At 32.2% G+C, this 20,621-nt stretch overlaps 1 protein-coding gene across 2 annotated transcripts; it reads left to right on the top strand.

Annotated features, from left to right (window-relative positions):
* Positions 1-696: 696 nt before the first annotated feature.
* On the top strand, positions 697-20,071 carry LOC108689374 (protein bicaudal C homolog 1-B). 2 transcript variants are annotated; one of them, XM_018196113.1, is made up of 13 exons: positions 697-1,462; positions 2,877-2,946; positions 9,034-9,113; positions 14,451-14,666; positions 15,220-15,459; positions 15,773-15,991; positions 16,399-16,699; positions 17,276-17,665; positions 18,072-18,173; positions 18,266-18,516; positions 18,783-19,017; positions 19,172-19,291; positions 19,699-20,071. In XM_018196113.1, exons 1-13 carry the CDS (start codon positions 1,454-1,456, stop codon positions 19,818-19,820), a joined length of 2,355 nt encoding a protein of 784 aa, XP_018051602.1. In that variant the 5' UTR covers positions 697-1,453; the 3' UTR covers positions 19,821-20,071. The 2 variants fall into 2 exon arrangements, with proteins under 2 accessions (XP_018051602.1, XP_018051601.1); XM_018196112.1 differs by lacking the exon at positions 19,172-19,291.
* The last annotated feature ends 550 nt before the right edge of the window (positions 20,072-20,621 follow it).

Here is a 20,621-nt window from a genome sequence, read left to right as displayed (position 1 = left end):
CGAAACAATAGGAAGATTTGAAATGCCTATCAGATTGAAATTGTACATTCTTTAATCGTCTTATACTCAGTCTTAATTAGTCTTAATTTGTATTATGGCAAATATAAAAGTTGCAATATTCATATCGATAAGTTTAAAAAAAAAATCGAATTTTCTAAAAATTGTGTAGATTCTTGTTTATAATTTTTGAATAAAACTTGAAACTCATCGAAGCTACATGTTCGCTCGAAAATATATATTCGAATATTCGATTCTTCTTGAATATTAGGTATGGGAAAAAGTTCGTGGCGTTAGAGGGCATTAAAAAAACGAACTTTTTCCCACTTAATATTTATGAATATTCGATTCTTCTATTCTAAGCGATTCTGTCTTATCGAAAAAAAAAAAAGAAATTCAAAACAAATAGGAAGATTTGAAATGCCTATCAGACTGGAATTGTACATTCTCTAATCATCTTACAATTAGTCTTAATTTAGTCTTAATCTTTGTAAAGCAAAAGAGGCTCGCAAAGCTTCCAGGTGAGGAAGTGAAGAAAGGGGATTCGCGGAGGCAGGGTCGCGATGACGAGAGGCCAACATGGTGCGCAGTGAAGTGAAGTCGCGACTGGTGGCGGGAGTTGAAGAAGTAGTGGGAGGTGATTCGACCGGACCGACCCGTTATATTATCTCGCGTTAGTCAGTTAGTCAGTTTCCTTTCGTGCTAGTGATTCCGCGGTGATCTTATGATTCGACGACAAGTATTTTGCCGTAAAAAAAAATTCCTGGCTCGAAACTCTATGTGTTTTGTGGGTGGAACCCGGTTGTAAACAAGTTCGAAAGGGGAAAATTTGAAAAACAATTAAAACTGTAGTATTTTCAAAGTGATCCAAACGTATATCGCACAATGAAATGAAGTAGAGTTAAGAGAGTGTCGCCTGATAAATGTAATCAGAGCTAGGAATCGCGATCGATCGATCGATGGTCTTCGACGCAAAGTAGTAAAGGCAGTTCGAATTCTCGCGTTGTCGGAGATCGCCGGATCTTTGACGAGGTCGATCGTGAGGTCGACAAACTCAGAGAGAGACAATTACTTACGTCGCGAGGTGGAAAGATCAGTTAATTAGTGACCGCATGATCTTCCGGGATGTTTTACTGCGATCAGCAGTAGCTGGAGTGAAAGTAAATCTGGCGACTCGATTCACCCGCAGTGCAATTAGCGCTTCAGTGCCTACAAGAATCCAGTGACCCGTTATCGTTATCGTGAAAGTTATCGTGATCCATTCACCTCCCACTCTCGAGATCGCTCTGTATTGCATAGAGCTTTTAATAAGTGATAACTGTGAAACGCGTTCTCTTGTAGAAATTTACTCTTTGACTATTATTTTTATTGTTTTTCTTTTTGTTTTGACTGCGAGGATCGAAGACCTTTTTGCAGCTGAACATCGACAATTGAGAGATTAATATTCAACGAAAAAATGACCGTGGTAATGATAAATGTCGTAATTCCGACATTTTAAAATTTTTAGTCAACTCACATTGTTCGCAATTTTAAGTTTTTTTCTTTCATATGAAGATTGCATGCAATATTTTTTCGGAAAAATAATGCATTTAACGATAATTGTGATTGGAATACTTATGATCTAGAGAGTTAATAATATTAAATTCTAATATAATTAATAATATATACATTAGATTTTAATTATTCCAGTTTAATGATTAAGTTTTAAAGAACAAATGATAAAATTATTCTGAATTTTATTTAATCTAATTCATAGTTTAAAACAGTCAAGTTTCTCTTCGAAACTAGAAGTTACGTGAGGAAGACTGTATCTAAAAATAGGTATCTTTTGTCTAAACTTAGAAGTTACATGCAGACAGTTAATAACTCAGAGAGGTGAAGATTCGAATTAAAAATAGAAACTGCATGCAAAAAAATATTTTTATTTGTGATACTCTTTCATATATTATACAAAATCTTCAATAATTTTAGAACAAATTTCTTTTCAACTAAAATTGGATTATTATTATTGTAATCTTTTTAAAATTCTAGTTATGAAAATTCTAATAATGAAAATAATTGTTAAATGTTATGCAGGTGAGAGATTGCAGTTGAAAAGATTTCTTAACTTAAGAAAAAAGAATTATTTCGTAATCTTAATTATGTAAAGTTAATTAATAAATTCATTTAGATTTTGTATAAATTCTAAATGTTCACTGCAAACTAACTCACTGCCATCGATTAAGAATAAATTAATTAATAGATTAAAAAACATACTAATAATATTTTTTTATTTTATAACGCAAGTTATATTTACGATTATTTCTTCATGATAAATGTATAGTCAAAGATAAACATGTTTATCCAAAATTAGAAGCTGGGTGTGTTCGAAATAAAAAATATTCGAAAAATTATATAAAAAATACGACAACTAGGAAATTGATAAAATCTCGGAATGATAAAGATTGTGTTCCAGAAAGTGAATAACAGTCAATGTATAACTTTGATAAGCAAAAGCTACGTGTCGAGAAGATTAAATATTCGCGAAGGTTACGTGGAAAGCGAGATAATTTGAAAAATTGATAAGAAGTTTTAAACAATGAATCGAATCATCGGACAAATGTTATACACAAACGAATTTTAAAAAAATATTAAAGATATCATATCGTTATAATTAACAAATAATTTACTTCTGAAAATATTATGTACAAGTTTAATAATTGCCTAAAGTTGCAAAAAAAAACAAAGATGGAAAATATTTCGAAATCTTTGGGATAATTTGTAGTGCATTTTGTGTTTCTATTATTAAATTATGAAAGAAAAATATCTATGATGAATTATTTTCTGAACGAATTATTTTCTATACGATGCAAAACAATAGCGATTTTGTATTGTTCTAGGTTATGGAGAGAACGAACACCATTGTTACATGGCCATCAAGACTGAAAATCGGCGCAAAGTCGAAGAAAGGTAAGCAATCGATCGATTGAATCCATTTTAAAAGCAATCTGTTACAGATTGTATTTTAGAAAAGGTTTTGTAGAAAAGATTTTGTGAACATGTCAATAACAATAGATAATAGAAATTTTTCGTATTCTCGTATTATATGTACAAATATTATGGGCTACATTAGAAAATAGAAATAAAGAAAAATAGAAATATCTGAAATTTTAGATATTATATCAATAACCGAAATAAATCTTGCTTTATTTATTTGTGTAAGAAAGACGTTATTTGAGCTACTGAGATGCTTACACAATAGGTGAGATGGCGAAATACCTTTAGGTTCATTAATATGTTTCTTTGCGTTTCCTGACAAATGAAAATTTGAGAGCAACGCTCTTTCTAAAATAACTAATTCATTTTAACTACTCAGACACGTAATATTGTCACCATCTGACAAAATTCATTAACGAACAAAGGCACAAAATACGATTAGACTAATGTCTTCTTTTTTATTTAATCCTAAAATAACGTGACACATTCCAAGTGAATTTTATTTTCTAATTAAAAATAATTAAATTATTTAATAATTTTAGCGTGAAAGAGAAGGAATAGTACGTAAATCTCTTATCTCGGTTTTATCGATTATTCAAAATCCACCTAAAAATATAAGTATTTTACAAATTCGGAAATAACTGCTGCATTTCTCGTGACAAACGAGAGAATAATACGAAATGAGCGTATAAGCGGAAGCTATCGATAGTTCGAGGGCGACACGACGTGGAATTCAGATTCGGTGTGTCGTACGTCCTTGGAATATTATACTTGTAGGAGACGCAAAAATCATCCTTCGTGATTCTTCGTGCGTTCTTCGCATTCGGACTCGTGCGTAGTCGTGCGAATACGTTGTTCGTGGATTGCGTCAACCGAGTGATCGGTCATGTCTCTTCGTCAGCTGACGTTTTACACACGTGGCTTTATAATCGTTATTTAAAGTTTCATCAGTGGCTGTAGAAAAAAATTTGCATACCTCGCGAAACTCGAGATTAATTCGATCCATGCAACACGAAACTTACGAGAAACTTACTTTAAAAGAGATTTTCGATTTAATTGAAATTATAAATTTAATATTTGCGAATTTTAATAAAAATTTCAATTCATATTTTGTGTGAAATTCTAATAGATATAAGTGAGTGAACATAAGTAATAACAATAATTAATATATGTAACATAGTAATAACAAACATAGTTAAATAAAAAACAGTAATTTTTTTATACTTTGTAATATTTTTGTATTATCTTTTGATTATGAAATATTATTAATTTGATAATCTATGACGAGTTTTTAACGTTTTTAACGAGTCCCTAAAAATAATTGAGAATCAAAAGATATCACAATAAAAATTTCAAAAAGGGCGAAAATATAAAAATTCGAAGTTTCTAGATTTCATAATTGATTATTCATCCATATTGTTCTTTGTATATCGATTGTAAAATCAATTCATCGTTTATTTCTCGATACATAAATTATGATATGTGGATCGATCCAAAGAATTCTCTCGTCCGCTTGAAACAGTGTCGTCGTTTCATACGGATCGGACCTTGTGGAAATTTTTCGGTGATTCATTCCTCCCTCGTGACTTAAACAGCTGTTGCATATGCTTTTTCTCTCTTTATCTCTTTCTCTCTGTTGCTTTCTTTTTCTTTATTTTACGAATCCAATCGTATGTGGTAGTCTATGTAATCGGATATAAATAAACTTGTATTCCGGAGCTCGTTATGATTTTAGATTATCATTAAGATGTATGAGTTATCTTACATGTATATACTTAAGTCCACAAAAACAAAGGCTCACATATATATGCGATGCAGATGCACGATACGGTTATTCACAAGTTTCATTATAATAATTTCTTTTATGTAATCACGGAAATGTTGATGACGGCCAAATGATAATGCAAGAATCTGTCGCAAGAGTTTAAATTCCATAGAAATTTGCTTGTGGAATATTACTTAGATCTGTTTGATATATCTATTTCATGTATGTATGTCAAATGTGTCATACTTGAGTATATTTACATACTTTTTTAAGTTTTATATATATAAGAATTCTAAAATGATTGCCATTATATGTGAAGATTCCAACTAACTTAAATAACATTTTAAAAATATAGTATAATATATTACATTATTACGGTATATATTTATATCTTCCAAATAAATTAGATAAAAAATGACGGAATTTTTATAAAGCAAGTGCAGTATATAAAAAAGATTTCTTTTTCAAATATCCCATTCACTTAATTGTCATCTTCTTAAGCGAATCTTATTATAATAAAATTTTGACTAACGAAATCGGATTAATATAACTATAATATAAAACAAAATTCAATCAAATTATATTTATGAATAATTCCACAAATTGATCAGATAATCTCTAATTAGAAAAATTTTAGTAAATTTGAATAAAAAGTATGATGAATTATATAAACTTGTTATTCCGTATATATTTCAATATGATTGATTTCGCAGTTTATAACAAATCACAATTGCCAATAAGTACTCTAGTATAGACGTAATACTCGAAATGGAATTTGCATTCGAGGCAACGAATGGGTTAAATTGACTCACATCATGCGCTCTTCAGGGTTAATAGATATTATCGAATTATCTCCCCCGTGTCGTGATAGGATATCACCTTGTGATTTGACCCGCTCTCGAAGCTGTCGTGAATTTTGCGCAGCGAGATCAGCGGGATTCTAGTTCAGTCTAACCAACCGGATAATTGTCTGTGATCGAATTAAGCGTCAATCAGTATCACGCAGCCGTTCTAATTCTTCACTGCATGAAGATGTCTATGTGCCGCGAGTCACGTAAGCCACGTTACTCTTTGAGTGATAAGACTACATGTAACTTTTTTCTCTTGTGGACATTTATAATAATTATATGATGGTGTAGAGTTGTGAACTATAATGACTATTATTTAGCATGATATTTGTGCCTGGATTGAATGGTAATCTTCTAGAAATACAGCAAAGTCCAACGTATCATCAGTAAAACTGAGACATACATCTCTTAGTGTAACCAATAAAAAAATGGACGCAAATAAAAAACTATAAATTTGATTCAATTTAATAAATTGAATTTGAACAAAAATCAAATTTATTATTATATAATTAAACTAAATCATATCATAAGTTTTACATCTAATTTACAAAATGAACTTTATATCGAAAAGTTTAAATTGAAGAACAAAATAGATGAAGAGAAAACAAGCTTGGGTTAATTGCATAATTAGAGCTGTAATTATTTCTCAATAATTGCCAGTTTTCTGCTCGTCATATCATAGTTATATATAGTCAATTTATACTGAACGATGTGTGTTTATGAAGTAAACAACAAAATTTAAAAATCAACTATCGCGTGACTTTGCAATGTTGCTGCTTCATCAAATTATTTAACTGGTTTTATTTTTTACCTAACTCGATAAAATTTATAAGATTATCGTGAAATCGCGAGAAAGTTTTGCTTAAATTCATTACAATTTTACAGAGCATAGATTAGCATAGTGAGAATACAATAGACGAACGGAAATATATAAAGCAATAGCATGAAAGGACAACTTTAAAAATTATCCTTTATTAAAAATTTCTTTACTAAATATTATAAATATTTATTAAAAAATTTAATAATTAAAAATAATTTAAAAACGATTATTAAATTTCAATATATCCAGACACGAAAATATTGTAGTATTTTTATATAACAGTTATCATAGCACTTTTTCGCTTCGTATAGTATATATCATCGTTATCATTGTTTTCCTTGTATGCATTCTACGTGAATTTATCGTGAAACATAGCAGTATACACATCATATATTAAGGAACACCTTGTATCATTCAGATAATCAGTCGAGCCTCCGATACTGCCCCTCTCTTGTTACCGCAACGGCAGCCGACACTCCTTATCGCTTTGTGCAAACAGGATTCATCTACTTTCTATGCTCGGCGCTAAAGAGGTCAGGTCAGGCCTTAAAGTCTTGCACTCGAAGAGTCCGCGTGCTACCGTTGCGTCGATTCTAAAAATAATCACGGATTGTATCGCGAGGACCGATAGATATAATCGCATATAACGCTGCAGGTTCTAGACACCAACTAAGTGTTTATAGTCATGAATTTAATCGGATTCCGATTTTCAAAAGCACAAGTATTGCGTTATTTTCCATGATATCTCTTACATAATTAAGGAGAGATAAGAAGAAGGAGATAAGAAGCTGCTTCACAATTATACGACATAGTATCGTTGTTTTGATTGCGAAGTTCCGAAAATTATTTTTTTTTCTCTGCGCAGAGGATTCTCCGTTCGAGAATAGAATTCGATAGTGTCAAAATCTCAAAATAATTCTCGATTCTACCGTATGGAAAATATCACTAAAATCACGGTATTTCAATAATTGGTCATTCAATCCAATTTCTCTGTTAAAGCAAATCCACTTGAGAGTAATACAAAATTAAAATCTCATTATCCAGTTATGCGCCAGAACTTTTTATCTTCAAAGAAGAAAAATAAAAGTAAGACAAATTATATAATTAAATTTATATTAGCGAAATTTTCGAAGAAACGTCGATTCTCTCTTAATTAAAACTCACATTTTACACGCATTTTTGAACGTATCAATCATAATTTTCTATTTCGTGCGTATATCTATTTATATTTAATGATTGATTTCTAATTTTTGATAATCATCGTAATAGATGAATTATCGAGTCTCATCCATGCGTGACAAGGATCGAGTAATAAGCGGAACGCGCACGTGCGATCATTATACAGCGTCAATGACGCGTCGCACTCGACTTTGGAACACGTTATACAGTCGAAGGCCTCGCGTTCAGGAAAAAGCAAACGTTGCGAATACTAAGATTGACTTCAAAATAGCTATCGATTGTGTGTGTGTGTGTGTGTGTGTGTGTGTGTGTGTGTGTGTGTGTGTATGTGTGGTATCGGATTTTCTGCAGTCGCCAGCGGCGTCTTTCTATCTTCGGAGCCTTGCGCGTGATTTCTTTCGGGATCACAATAAAATCGTCGCCGAACTCTTTGCCAATAATGTTCATGGACATCAAGATTAACCGATAGTATGTATTCAACATACACCAGCGTTTTGTGTCTTCAGTTTCATTGAATCGATATAACTGTATACTTCGCTGCAGGCTTTTGGCGCCTTGGTTACATACATATGTCTGAAGTGCGGTGAGTTCGTCGACCTTTATAAGGAAACAGTTTCACCTCGAATTTCACCTAATTTTACGGATATTTTGTTTTCAAATCGCGCGTAACAAACCAAACATTTCTGACAATACACAAAAGTCGATGACTGTTTATGTCGGTGGACATATATTCGGTGTCGGTTAAACTGGTGGTCGATGATGGCATGTCGACGAAAATTCTTTATTTTAGCTTAATCCACTTTGCCTGAGACACTTGCTATATTATAGTCAATTTCAAAAAAATATATGTAAAAACATTATGACATAATAACATAATAAGATGGAAACAAGACTGTTTATGTTAAATATTTTATTATTTTAAATACGAAGCGCCACTATAGCGCTGAATGTTAAGATGTTGAATTATTATATATTCATATAAATGGATTAATTTCAGAAATGATAATTGCGTGCCGATATGGTTATCAGACTTTCAATCTGAAATATTGATAATCCCCCCAAATTTCCTAAATTAATCTTAAAAAACTGTAATGAACTTATTGCGAAAAATATTGCCTCGGCCGGGAGTCGACTGTGTGACATATGTAGTCAATCCGAAAGACATATGTGGAAAATATTTTTAAAGAAGAATCTATGCTTTCTCTATATTTATTATGTTTTTTATTTGTCAGCTAAAACGGAAGCCATTATTTCGGACTAATCGCTTATTTTGCTACGCACGGAATGAAGTTTAGTCGCGTAACGTGTAATTAATGAGGTCAATTATAATTGATTGCTCAGTATAATAAAGGCGCGACTCGCTGCCGCCGTTTACGTTCCTTTATATTCCTACACGTATCCCACACGTAATCGTCACCGTAATTAGATTTTCTACCTTCTTTTCGCAGATCCGCATATAAAAGTCGCAGGACGACTAGATGATGTACGATCAGCAAAGGAGAAGATAATGGAAATTTTAGACACACGGGTAAGTCATACATATTTTATATATACATTCCTATCTACATAGTATATAGATAAGACTCAATTAACGTCAAAGGTATATCGTTTCCAGTGAATGGAAGAGTTACTATTCCGTTATTTTTTTTAACAATTTGCAATCTTTAACTAGAATGACTTTAAGAATGAATTTAACTAATTAAGTGCTGAAATTATGCTAAGGCTGGGAAAGTCTACTTTGAAAAGTAACTTGCATCATCACACGTTTACTTACTGAGGGCAATTTGCAACGAGTAACTTTACTTGTAAAAAATAATAAGTTACAGATGCCGATTTATATAATTTTTCCCATAACGAATGACTTTTTCACTTTTTTTTTTGTTACAAGTAACAATCGATTCGAATTCTGATGTTACTGTTACAGTTCACAAAAAAATTGAACATTGCCAAATCGTTATTATAACAGAGTAACGATAAAGAAGTAACGGCGTTATAAGTTACTTCCATTCCCTAATCATTTCACAATTAGTGTTGAGATTACAGTAAGGAATAAAAAACGATGCGAAACGAAATTTAAGATTTAAGAATACAATGTTTATAAGTAAAGTAAAAATAGAATTGAAAGAGACACGATAAATTAAGTAGTGTTTGCGCGCAAAAATAGTTATCTCCATTTAAAATGTTTTTTGGGGAAAGTGAAAAAATTTGTACAATTTTATGGTCATTCAAGCTATCAAAAAAATCTTTTTTCAATTAAAAAAAAATTATTGTTTTAGTTAATCAAATGTATATAATATGACATAAGAAAAATATAATTTCCGTTTATTAAAATACAATATATATTTTGACTGCTTTTGGAGCTGAAAATAGGATTTAGCTAATTTTTAAACGGAAAAGTTGATGCAAAATGAATTAAATGTTAAAGTAAATTATTGAATGAAATAAAATTGATATATTAAATATAAAATTTTATGATTTTAAAGAGCACTTTTATTATCGTATTAATAAAAAAAAAATACATCCTATAATTACAAATCATCATATTTATTGAAAAAAATGCAACGCTTTCTCCTCTTTTATATTTATGTTAAATTTAAATAAAAATAAAATATTGAATATAATAAGAAAATTTGCAAAATGAGTTTCATAAAAAATAATAGTAAATAAAAAAAAATTAGTAACTCTAGATTAGTCAAAGGAATCTTTAGCTTTAACTTTTTTTACTTTATTCGCTTTTCTCTCTTGATTTTATAAAGTTTAACACACTTTTTAAGGTTTTGACACAGTTTAAAATGTTCAGTAAGGATTTCAAGAGTTCTTTTTTTAAGTTTTTTTTTTTAATTTTTGGATATATAATAGTTTTTGCATTTTAGATTTGCCCAATTATTTGTACAAAATTGACTATATCAATAATTGGGAATGCAAATATGAGCAAATAATATTCTTTTTTGAGAGGAGGAGAGGGACAATCGTTTTGTCGACGAGTAAAATTCCCACGAAGAAGTATGTCAGCGTGTAACGGGAATTTATCGAATATTTAAACTGCAATTATCGGACGATTCGAGAAGTCTTTTCCTACTACAGTGTTACTGTAGTTTGCGCAATTACCGTTGTTTTGCAATAGAGGAAACAACATTGCACGCGGGACGACTCGTTCACAATTGAATGCAAGGACGTGTGCTTATTAGTATCAGTTATCAGTGAGCCGGCATAGGTAATTACCGAATTCGATTGTGTGACATGTTAAAGCGACCATTTATCTTTTCTCAAATGTTACGCATTGGCAGGCAATAAAAATTAATAAAAGCATTGAGCTTATATTAAAATGTTATTAATCTTATTAAATATTATATAATTTATACAGGCACTCATGAATATGAGAATAATTGTCAAAGCAATATGTAGGTCAAGATGATTAAAAAAACAGATGAATTTTTGTTATAAAATACATTTTCAAAAATTTAACTAGTGTTAATATAGTAATAATAATAGTAAAAATGTAAAAATGTAAATAGTACACTCTAAAGCTATAGCAATGAAAATTTTACTGCTAACAAAAGTGAGTAGCAAAGTCATTGCTTTAAGTATGAATTTTCACTGCTTTGAAGTTAATTTAAATCGAAGTGGTTTAAGCATTAGTTGATAATGCATTGCAAGCTTACATTGAATGTTACTGCTGAATGTTATTACTCACTATTCTTACATAAAGGAGTGAATTTAGCGACATAATGCCGTTATCATTTGTCGCATATTTATCGTATTATATGTCAAAAAAATTATATATGTATATACTATTATATCATTAAACCATTATTTTACCATTAGATAGATTTTACATTTATCATGTATATAATTTTTTCAAAAATTTATAATTAAAAATAAGGTTAATAGATTAATAGATAGTATGCTCCTGTTCAAAATATCTCCGTAGTCTTTGTTATCTGGATTTGGAATGACATTATTCTGTCATTATTTTAATCTCTAAATTCACTTCTTTTTGAAGTAAATTTTTCACTCCAAGTACCGAATGGATTTTCCATTCCCATCTTGCAATAAAATTCACTGGCAGTTGCAACATTGGCGCAATTACTACTAATGCCTGTATTGAAATTTCAATTTAATATAATGAAATTTGATTGCTACAGATTTAGAATGTACTATAAATAATGAATAAATATTTAAATTTGTCTAATTATAAGAAAAAGAATCAATAATATTATCAACGTTCCTTTCGATAACTTTTAGTTGTTGGGTTTAGTTATTAAACTTTCAGACCATGTCTCTTTCAGTTTCTGCGATGCTTTTTTTCTCCGGTTCCGTGCATATTTCTATTTAATTACCAGACACATGTCGTAAATAAGAAAGGTCGAGAGAAATAGACGGTAAAGAAAAGAGGCGAAAGACCACGCGGAAAGAACAAATTCTATTTATACGTCGTCGTTCGTAGTCACGAATTCCCAGGCGAGAAAGCGAATCGTTATGTTTAGGCGAGCAGCCGAATTGCTTTGTAGAAAGAAAGAGATAGCGAGAGAAGGTAAAAAAGATTCAATGCAAAATGACGTGAGAATATTTTGAATATGAACGCTTTAATTAATTAAATGATTAGCACTTGCTTCCAAAAACTCGAGGAAACAGAAAATTTAATTTGAAATTGTCTTGAAAATGTGATTTATATTGTTTGAAAACTAGGTCAAATTTTAATTAAACTTCATCTTCGTGATTTTGAAATTTACTTTCTGAAGTTCTTAGAAGAGCGATTTAGATGATTGACGCTAAATCTTCGTGTTCGTATTCTCATATCGTAAACATCCCTTAACTTTAAAAAGCTATAACGAGACGCAGTGAAATGTCATTAGCTGATTCCGTTACCGTTAAATCGCGAGACGGTAGGCGAGCCGGACTTGTCGTTTTATGCCAGCCATACCGGGCGTACCGATCGATTCCTGTTACTTTGTCGAATGTACATTCCTACATGCGTGCGTTCAAGAGACAGTGCGCGAATATACGGCGACAGAAATGAGGTAAAGAAGGACGTGTGAAAGGAACACGTATGTATACTTCGCTGAGAGAAACGTGGATAAAATTCTGCGCTTGGTTTTCTCGGGCACGAGAATCCGCCGTCTCTCTTCTCCTCTTCCTTACAATTTACGTGATCTACTCTCGCAATTGCAATCGTGGCAAGTGCATGGACACTTTAAAATAGATGTCATGTTTTGCGTCAGGCATGCAAAAGTAGCACGACAGCAACATTTGTATATATAGCGTTAATTACGGGCTACCGGAATGACGCGTAAATAGCGCAAAGATATTTATAGAGCTCAGTCTGCCACGTGTGTAGATATTCAATATCTTTTCGCGCCGACGCCAGGATGTCGACGTCCTGAATTTCGAAATCGCAGTCGCATCTGTCTGATTACGTTTTCGAAACGTGATGAATGTTTCTAGCGGAGAAACTAGTGGAGAAAGATGGTATAGGCGGACCATTATGATTCTTTCTTTCATTTCGACATCACTATCCAAATAACATTTTAATGTGAATAAATAAGATTAATTATTACATATGTTTGAAAATTATTTTTAATTAAGCTATTCTTATATTTGTATGAGATCTGATAAAGCATAAATTACAGCCGAAGTTTGTCCGATAGAATTTAATGAAATATAAGATTGAAAATTTTCGTTGGATTTGTTAGCACCGTCTTATTTTTTTTTTTATCGCGAAGAGTGTTTGTTTAATATTTAGCTCTTACAAATATCTCTTTGCGTTCGCAATTATCATGATTTTACCATTACGAAGTGAACGTTTCGAGATGCACGGCCTTGTTGCGAACGAAGCAACACAACGACGGTGACTCGTTATATAGGAAGGAGTTCCTAAAGTCGCACGGGCGAATCGCGCGACGTTATCGCGTGACTTTATGTAATGTTCAACCACGCGATATCTAAAGTTGCACGAGTCCTCGCCGGATCGGCGATATGGTCCGAGAAGCTCACGCACGTAAAATCAACGATCTTGAAGTTATATAGTAGAAATACAAAGTGTAACGAATGTAAATTGCTGAAGAGATTACATTCGCGCAGAATGTAATGCAAGAGTAAACATGCCGGATGAATAAATGTGATGCTGAATAAATATCGTAGGAGATACTATCACACTTTCTCTCGGTAGCCGATTGGTATAATGATACAGAATTACTGTTTTATACACATACAGATTTCAAGTATCTCTTACTATTGGCAGAAACATGTGTCTCTGGTTTCCCATTAATTCTTATTAGTGTAATAGTATTATTAATAATACCATTAAGACAGCACTTTCAGTTTTTATCAAAGCTAATCTTATCTGAATTACTTTTAGATAATTTCGACAGATATCATTATCATTAATGTCATTTCAATTGCTAATATCAGATCTAGAATTAAATTTTTTTCAATACAAAGTTAGCTTTTATTTTTAGTAAATATACACTTAATTAAAGACTTTTAATACAAGTTCTATTTTTTAAGATTATTTTATTAATTTTATTAATAGATATTAATTTGTCGGAGTATGATATAGATTGCGTTTATCTACTCTCTAAAACTTTTAAAATAAATTCTCATTCTGAAAAATATAATCTCGTTCTTAAAGATTGAAAATTGAGTCACTCTGTTTCAAGATTGGCTCAATTTTTACTCTTTAAAGTGAGATTTCACTTCAAAGAATTTAAACAGGAAATATCTAATTTCCTGAAATAATAAAACCGAGAATATTTGCAAGTTGATTAAAATAACGAATCGAAACTTTTTACTAATTAGCGATAAAGATATATAGAGTTGCAAAAAAAAGGTCAATCTGACAGTCATTTTGCAATTCGATTTTCAGCAAAGTAATAGAGTAACCATGAAGCTGGATGTTAGTTACACCGATCATTCGCATATCATCGGCAAAGGTGGTCTGACGATTAAACGAGTGATGGAGGAAACTGGTTGCCACATCCATTTCCCAGATAGCAATCGCAGTAATCACCAAGATAAGAGCAATCAGGTCTCCATTGCTGGCGAGATGGAGAGCGTCGAACGCGCTCGCGCTCGTGTTAGGGTAAGGTTCCTCGCAAGACATGCATTAAGGATATCCCAAAAGATGTACCACTTTAACGCTCGGATCACTTTACTGAACATTAGAAATTGAGCTATTGTGAAAACAACATTATGTTGGATATCCATTTATATTCGGTATGATCGAAAATTGTATGCTACAGATACAAGATATCATTACATTTCGAGAGAAGTCAAAATTTTATTTCTCAATTAATTGAACATCGCTTTAATTGAGAATTTCTATTTCAGACTTGAATGTAATGTTATCTAAAATATTATTATGTGTTATGCGATAAAATAAAAATTTCTGCTCAAAAGTAAAAAAGTAGTGAGAGATTTTTGGGAGATCCTATATAAAGGTGAGTCATGAACGAACACACAATGAATGAACATCGAATGCTAATGAATATTCTGTTTATACATATGGTAAATATCTCATTTGAATTTTCACGTTTTCTAGTAAAAATTTAGATTCGTAGGTCATTCGCTCATGAATACTCATCTCAAAACAAAACGTTCGAAAAATGTTCGACTTACGTTCTTATCTTTTTTAGAATCTGACACCACTGATCTTTTCCTTTGAGCTGCCTATAATGGGCGCTTCGCAGAGTATGCCAGACTGTACTTCGCCGTACGTGGTGAAGATACAAGATAAGTTCAATGTTCAGGTGATGTTTCGTACAAGACCGAAGCTGCACGCTACCCTAGTAGTTGTTAAGGGATGCGAGTGGGAAGTTTCTCAAGTCAAAGAAGCGACGCAATTATTGATTCGTCATATGTGCAAAAATCTAGCTGTAAGTAGCAAAAATAATCGGCAACCTCCTTTCAAAAGAGAGATTAAACAAATTATTCTTAAAATTAGGAAAATTAAATCTGGAATTATTTTAACTTCTTATAAAAATAGTTTTGTTCGAAAAACTTCAGTTAATTTTTTCTAAATTTTTATTTGATAATTAATTTTTATTTGATAATTAAAAATATTCAAAATATATATCAATTTCTTTCCTAATTTTTACCGAAAAGATGCAACTAGTACTTTTGTTATTTTTCACAAATTCCTATTCCTTATTCAGAAACTGATTTTTTTCTGCATGTTTCTTTTCGTAGAGTCAAATTCAAGTACAAATGTCGATGGAGATATCACCTCAACACCATAGCATCGTCTTAGGGAAACAGAGTAGCAATTTGAAGATGATTATGCAACGTACTGCCACGCAGATTATGTTTCCTGATGCCGGCGATCCGAATATACCCAGCCTCAAGAAAAGCAACGTTACTATTACTGGCGATATACATAATGTATATTTGGCTAGACAACAATTAGTAGTAAGTCGATATGTTTATACTGGTACATTCGTTTATACATGTCTAGAATTAATTTCCAATTTTAATCTTTTTTTCTTCTAAACCAGTTCTCTTTTTCTCCTATAAACATCTTAATTTTGTTAGAATTATTCTTTTTCTATACTTAAAATTCCTTTTTACAATATTCTTCTAATTTTTACAGTTTTCTCTCAATTTCAGCAATTTTTAACTATTATATAACTCGCAATATATCAAATAATCAGGACTTAAAAGACTCAAAATATATTTAATTTGTATATATATTTGATTACAAACTGTTTCTATTTGTATTCTCTTTCTACAATTCAGTTTTCTGTAAATATTTTTTAATAATGACAGTATGTAATTGTGATACTTGTATGTAATCATGCCGATAATTACGTGTTTAGGGCTCATTGCCACTGGTGCTTATGTTCGATCTGCCGGAAGATTCTATGACTGCTTCGGTGGATGCGGAAAAGATCTCCCAGCTAATGCAGTCTTTGGACGTGTTTATCAACGTACGTCATAAGCCGAAACAAAGTACACTCTCTGTCATTATCAAGGGAATCGAGAGAAAGGCCAGTAATATTTACCAAGCGCGGAAACAGTTGCTGGGACTGGACGAGCCCATAGTAACCGCTGAAATACCGGTTACTTATCACATTCCGAATGCTGGCAACGTTTTCCAGGGCAGTTCCAATAACGATGGTAAGTGTTGTTCATTAAATCAATAGTAATCAGAAAGAAATGCGATATCATCAAATAGATCACACAATAGTAAAAAGTCGAGCAGTGAAAAAGTCGGCATAACTTTATTATGATCTTCAATAAATAAATTTTTCATAAGTAAATTTTTTGACAGTAATAATAGTAATAGGAGGAACGAGTGGGACATATCAGTCCCTGACTGTCCCTGATTTGAGTGTCTAAACCTAGTCAAAAAGTCATCTAGATATAAAGAATTCTTTGATTCCCGCTGACTGTAAGTCAGCATGGATTACGAAATTTTTCGTAAATATAGGATACGGGTTTTGAACTCACTGTCAGTTACGAATCCGTCGCTCTTACACAGAACTATACGATAAATATTTTGATAAATTTTACTACAATTTTTTATAATGTAGCGATATTGAATTTTAATCATGTTTTCGGAACACTAATTAAAGAAGAATTTTAGAAAATACGAAATAATCAATTCCACTTTATTCTTTTATTGTATTTATATATATTTTTATTACTATTTTATTCTTTAATATTAATATGTAAATTTTTTAATATTTATAGGCTCCAACAACAATTTGATTAGCGGCGTACAGGAAAATTTTTCGAGCATATTAAATGTAAATACGCAAAATTCGTCGTATTGCGTATCGCCGATTTCGCACTCACCGAATTCTCTGGGTTTGTCGCCACACTGGGGCCTCACTCATCATTATGTTTCGTCACTGTGTCCGTATCCCTACTCTCACATAAATCATCTGCTGACGACACAACATATGCTACACAACAATATAATGGGAACTTCTCACGGACCCCATGGATTATCGAATCATGTGATGCCTCCCGGTCCTCCCGGTATTGGAGCATTTCACCATAACAATGTACCGACCAACTTTTCCGGTATCCACGGTTTGAACGCCAATTCGTTAATGGATAGCAAAGATGGTGGCAGTGGTGAGTTAATCTACCCGAATTTATTTTACACGAAATTTTACATGCACTACTTTTGTTATTTAACTTTTTTATTATTATGCTTTTTCCGTTATTTTCATAACAGAGATATAAAAACTTTTGTAAACGATAAAAAAATTTTTAATGCATATGTAATATTATTTGATCTGAAAGCTAAAATGAGAGAAAATTACCGAAGTATACATATAAAAATATGTTTCAATAAAGTTTTATCTTAAATCTGAAAATACTTTACTACATAAAAATAAACTAGAAAATATAGTGTACTTTAATATAATTAGTATTATAAATTTTTCCTGATGTTATTTTCGTATTAAACGCTCTATATGTATATTAGATACCATACATCGAAATTGGTTTAATTTTTATATAATGACTTTATTTGCAGCTTATTCTTCGCTAAGTAGCGTTTCTAGTTCTTTATCTAGTCCTGCCATTAGTCCTCGTAACATCTCACCAGTCAATCCTACGGATACTAATACTAACTTAGGTAAGTCAAATGTTTCAAGAAGTCAACAATCTAGTTGTTATTAATAATCAGCCTATTTACAAGTTAAAAATAAATGTTTGTTTTTCTTTCAGCGGATCTGTCTAGCATGTTGTCCGATTTACCAGTTACCGATCGACGTGCACCTGGTTGTGAGAAAAAATCGCTCGAGATGGCTGCGCAGCAGAATCTTACGCCCTTCGATTATGAGCAGAAGAAATTATTGGCTACAAAGGCAATGCAAAATAAATCAAACACCAACGATTTCCGCGTACCAACGTCTGCTTGGTCTGGTTATGGTCTTAGCCAAAGTATTCCGCCAATAACTACGAGTGACTTAAGCAAGGTAGCTATCAAATTTCTTGAGTATAAAAAAAATAATCAACTCAATATTTTCGACGAGAATAAAATCAAAGATTTATATTGATATTTGTGGCTCTATAGATTGATATCTTATAAAGTATTAACATTTTATTTTAACACTTCATTTTAAATATTTGAATCGAGTAGCTATTCCTTTGACGATAAACATTTAATAAAATCTTTAAATTTTTCTTAGCGAATTAATAGTTATTAAACATTAAGACTAACAATAAAATTTTTTGAATGCAGGAGCTGACGTCACATCCTTCAGATTTATGGAAAGAACCGACCACGCCGGTGGTGTTCAGTACCGAGATGGATTTCGGTAGTATTATCTCGAGCAAGGACCGCGTTGGACAGATCGGGATGGCCTCAAATTATATGGATCATACGCCGACTTCCCATTTGAATAAGATTACATCGTCCCATCGTTTCAATGATCTGAGCAGTATGTTGACCAGTATCGGCTTGGAAAAATATATACGTGAGTATATATAATCAAGTTACAATCTTTTATAGTAATTGCACGCTTTATTCTATTGAGTGCCATTGCTTTGCTTTTATTCTATTTTCTGCTTTTGCTTGAAAAAAAATGGAAACGTAGCACCGCTTTCTTTTTCTTTCTTTTCATTCGCTAGGCTTGTTCACGTCTCACGAGGTGGACATGGCCACGTTTCCTTCCTTGACAGAGAAGGACCTTTGTGAAATTGGAATTACCGCTTGGGGTGCAAGGCGCAAAATAATGCTATTAATATCTGGTACGTAATACTTTACACGCAGGGCAGCTCAACTAACTTCGAGCAGTCCAATTAAATGGATTTTTATTGTATAATCTAACAGCAAAACAAAGATTTTGAGGAAACTGATCTTTGCATTTTATCAATTTATTACTATTATTACTACTATGGGACTGTCAAATCTCTGTAAAAAAACTCTTTCTATAAAACTCTTTCTCTCTCGAAATCTCTGTGAAGCTATTTAAGCTAAATAGCTATTTGATTAACCAAATACTTGCATGTGATGATGTAAAATTATGTAGATATATATAATTAATGAGAAAAAAATAACGGATAAGGCTATTTTTGAAAATTGAATCATCCTATTTTCTTTCTATACTCGAAACTAATTTTCTATTAACTCTCTCTTGATAACTTATTTCTTTCAGAAATGAACAAACGAACTAGTCCATTCTCTGGAAGTGCTGCGCCCGGCGCTGAACGGAAGGCATCTTCGTCGTCGGCACCAACGTCGTCGATTGGGAAGTGTAATTTGGACACTAAATGGTAAAATGATCGCGTGTATGTTATCCGTTCCGAACGCAGGCGTGTCAGTACTATCAAGGCCCGATTTCAAAGATCCGTTGCACACCGATTGAAATTACAGAAACAGATATATATACGTACTTAATAATGTTGATCGCGTGCGTAATTGTGGGGACCATTACGCCGTTATATCAGTCGTTCGGACGGAATAAACATGGATTTACGGAAAACTAAAAAGGGCTATGTCGGCTATTCAGCTCGTGAGAATTCGACAGATACGGTACGAATAGCCAAATATTAGGTGTGGGAAAAAGTTCGTGGCGTTTTTTTAATGCCATCTAACGGGAAAAACGCCACGAACTTTTTCCCACACCTAATAGTTTGCATGTTGATGATTTGAAGTTACTTAAGTATCAGGAGAAAGTTATTTTTGCCGAGAACTGGCTGTATTATTTTTTTTCCTCATTTTTTTTCGCTGTTCTCGGCGCGCGGCCGAAAGGTGCCTTAGGATTTAGGGTAGTCGTTATTATTTTCGCAGTCTTTGTTCGTTAGCTAAGATGGACATTCGCGTCGCTATCGTTCCGTTCTTGTTAATAAATTTTTCTACATGAATACTAACGATATAATCGATTTCAATTAATAAAACAAACAAAACGCGTCAGTTGCGTGGCGAAAAAAAAATCATGTGAAATTATATTTGATACTTTTGCGAAACGTCGACGCGGGTATCCTCTTTATTATATCGTGATTTGCTTGATGACCGGATGATCAATATGTGTGAATGTGCGTATGTGTGCATGAAATATCGGGCATAAATGTTTCGAGT

The sequence above is a fragment of the Atta colombica genome, unplaced genomic scaffold (assembly GCF_001594045.1).
Source record: "Atta colombica isolate Treedump-2 unplaced genomic scaffold, Acol1.0 scaffold27, whole genome shotgun sequence".
In the NCBI taxonomy this organism is placed as follows: Eukaryota; Metazoa; Arthropoda; class Insecta; order Hymenoptera; family Formicidae; genus Atta; species Atta colombica.
Note: the sequence above shows the minus strand (reverse complement) of the source record. Positions and strands in the feature narration are given on the sequence as shown.

Bases quoted from the DNA above. Each gene is read 5' to 3' on its own strand.
- LOC108689374 (XM_018196113.1), top strand. The intron at 9,114-14,450 runs GTAAGTCATACA...TTCGATTTTCAG, and splicing joins TGGAAATTTTAGACACACGG to CAAAGTAATAGAGTAACCAT. The intron at 19,292-19,698 runs GTACGTAATACT...TATTTCTTTCAG, and splicing joins AATAATGCTATTAATATCTG to AAATGAACAAACGAACTAGT.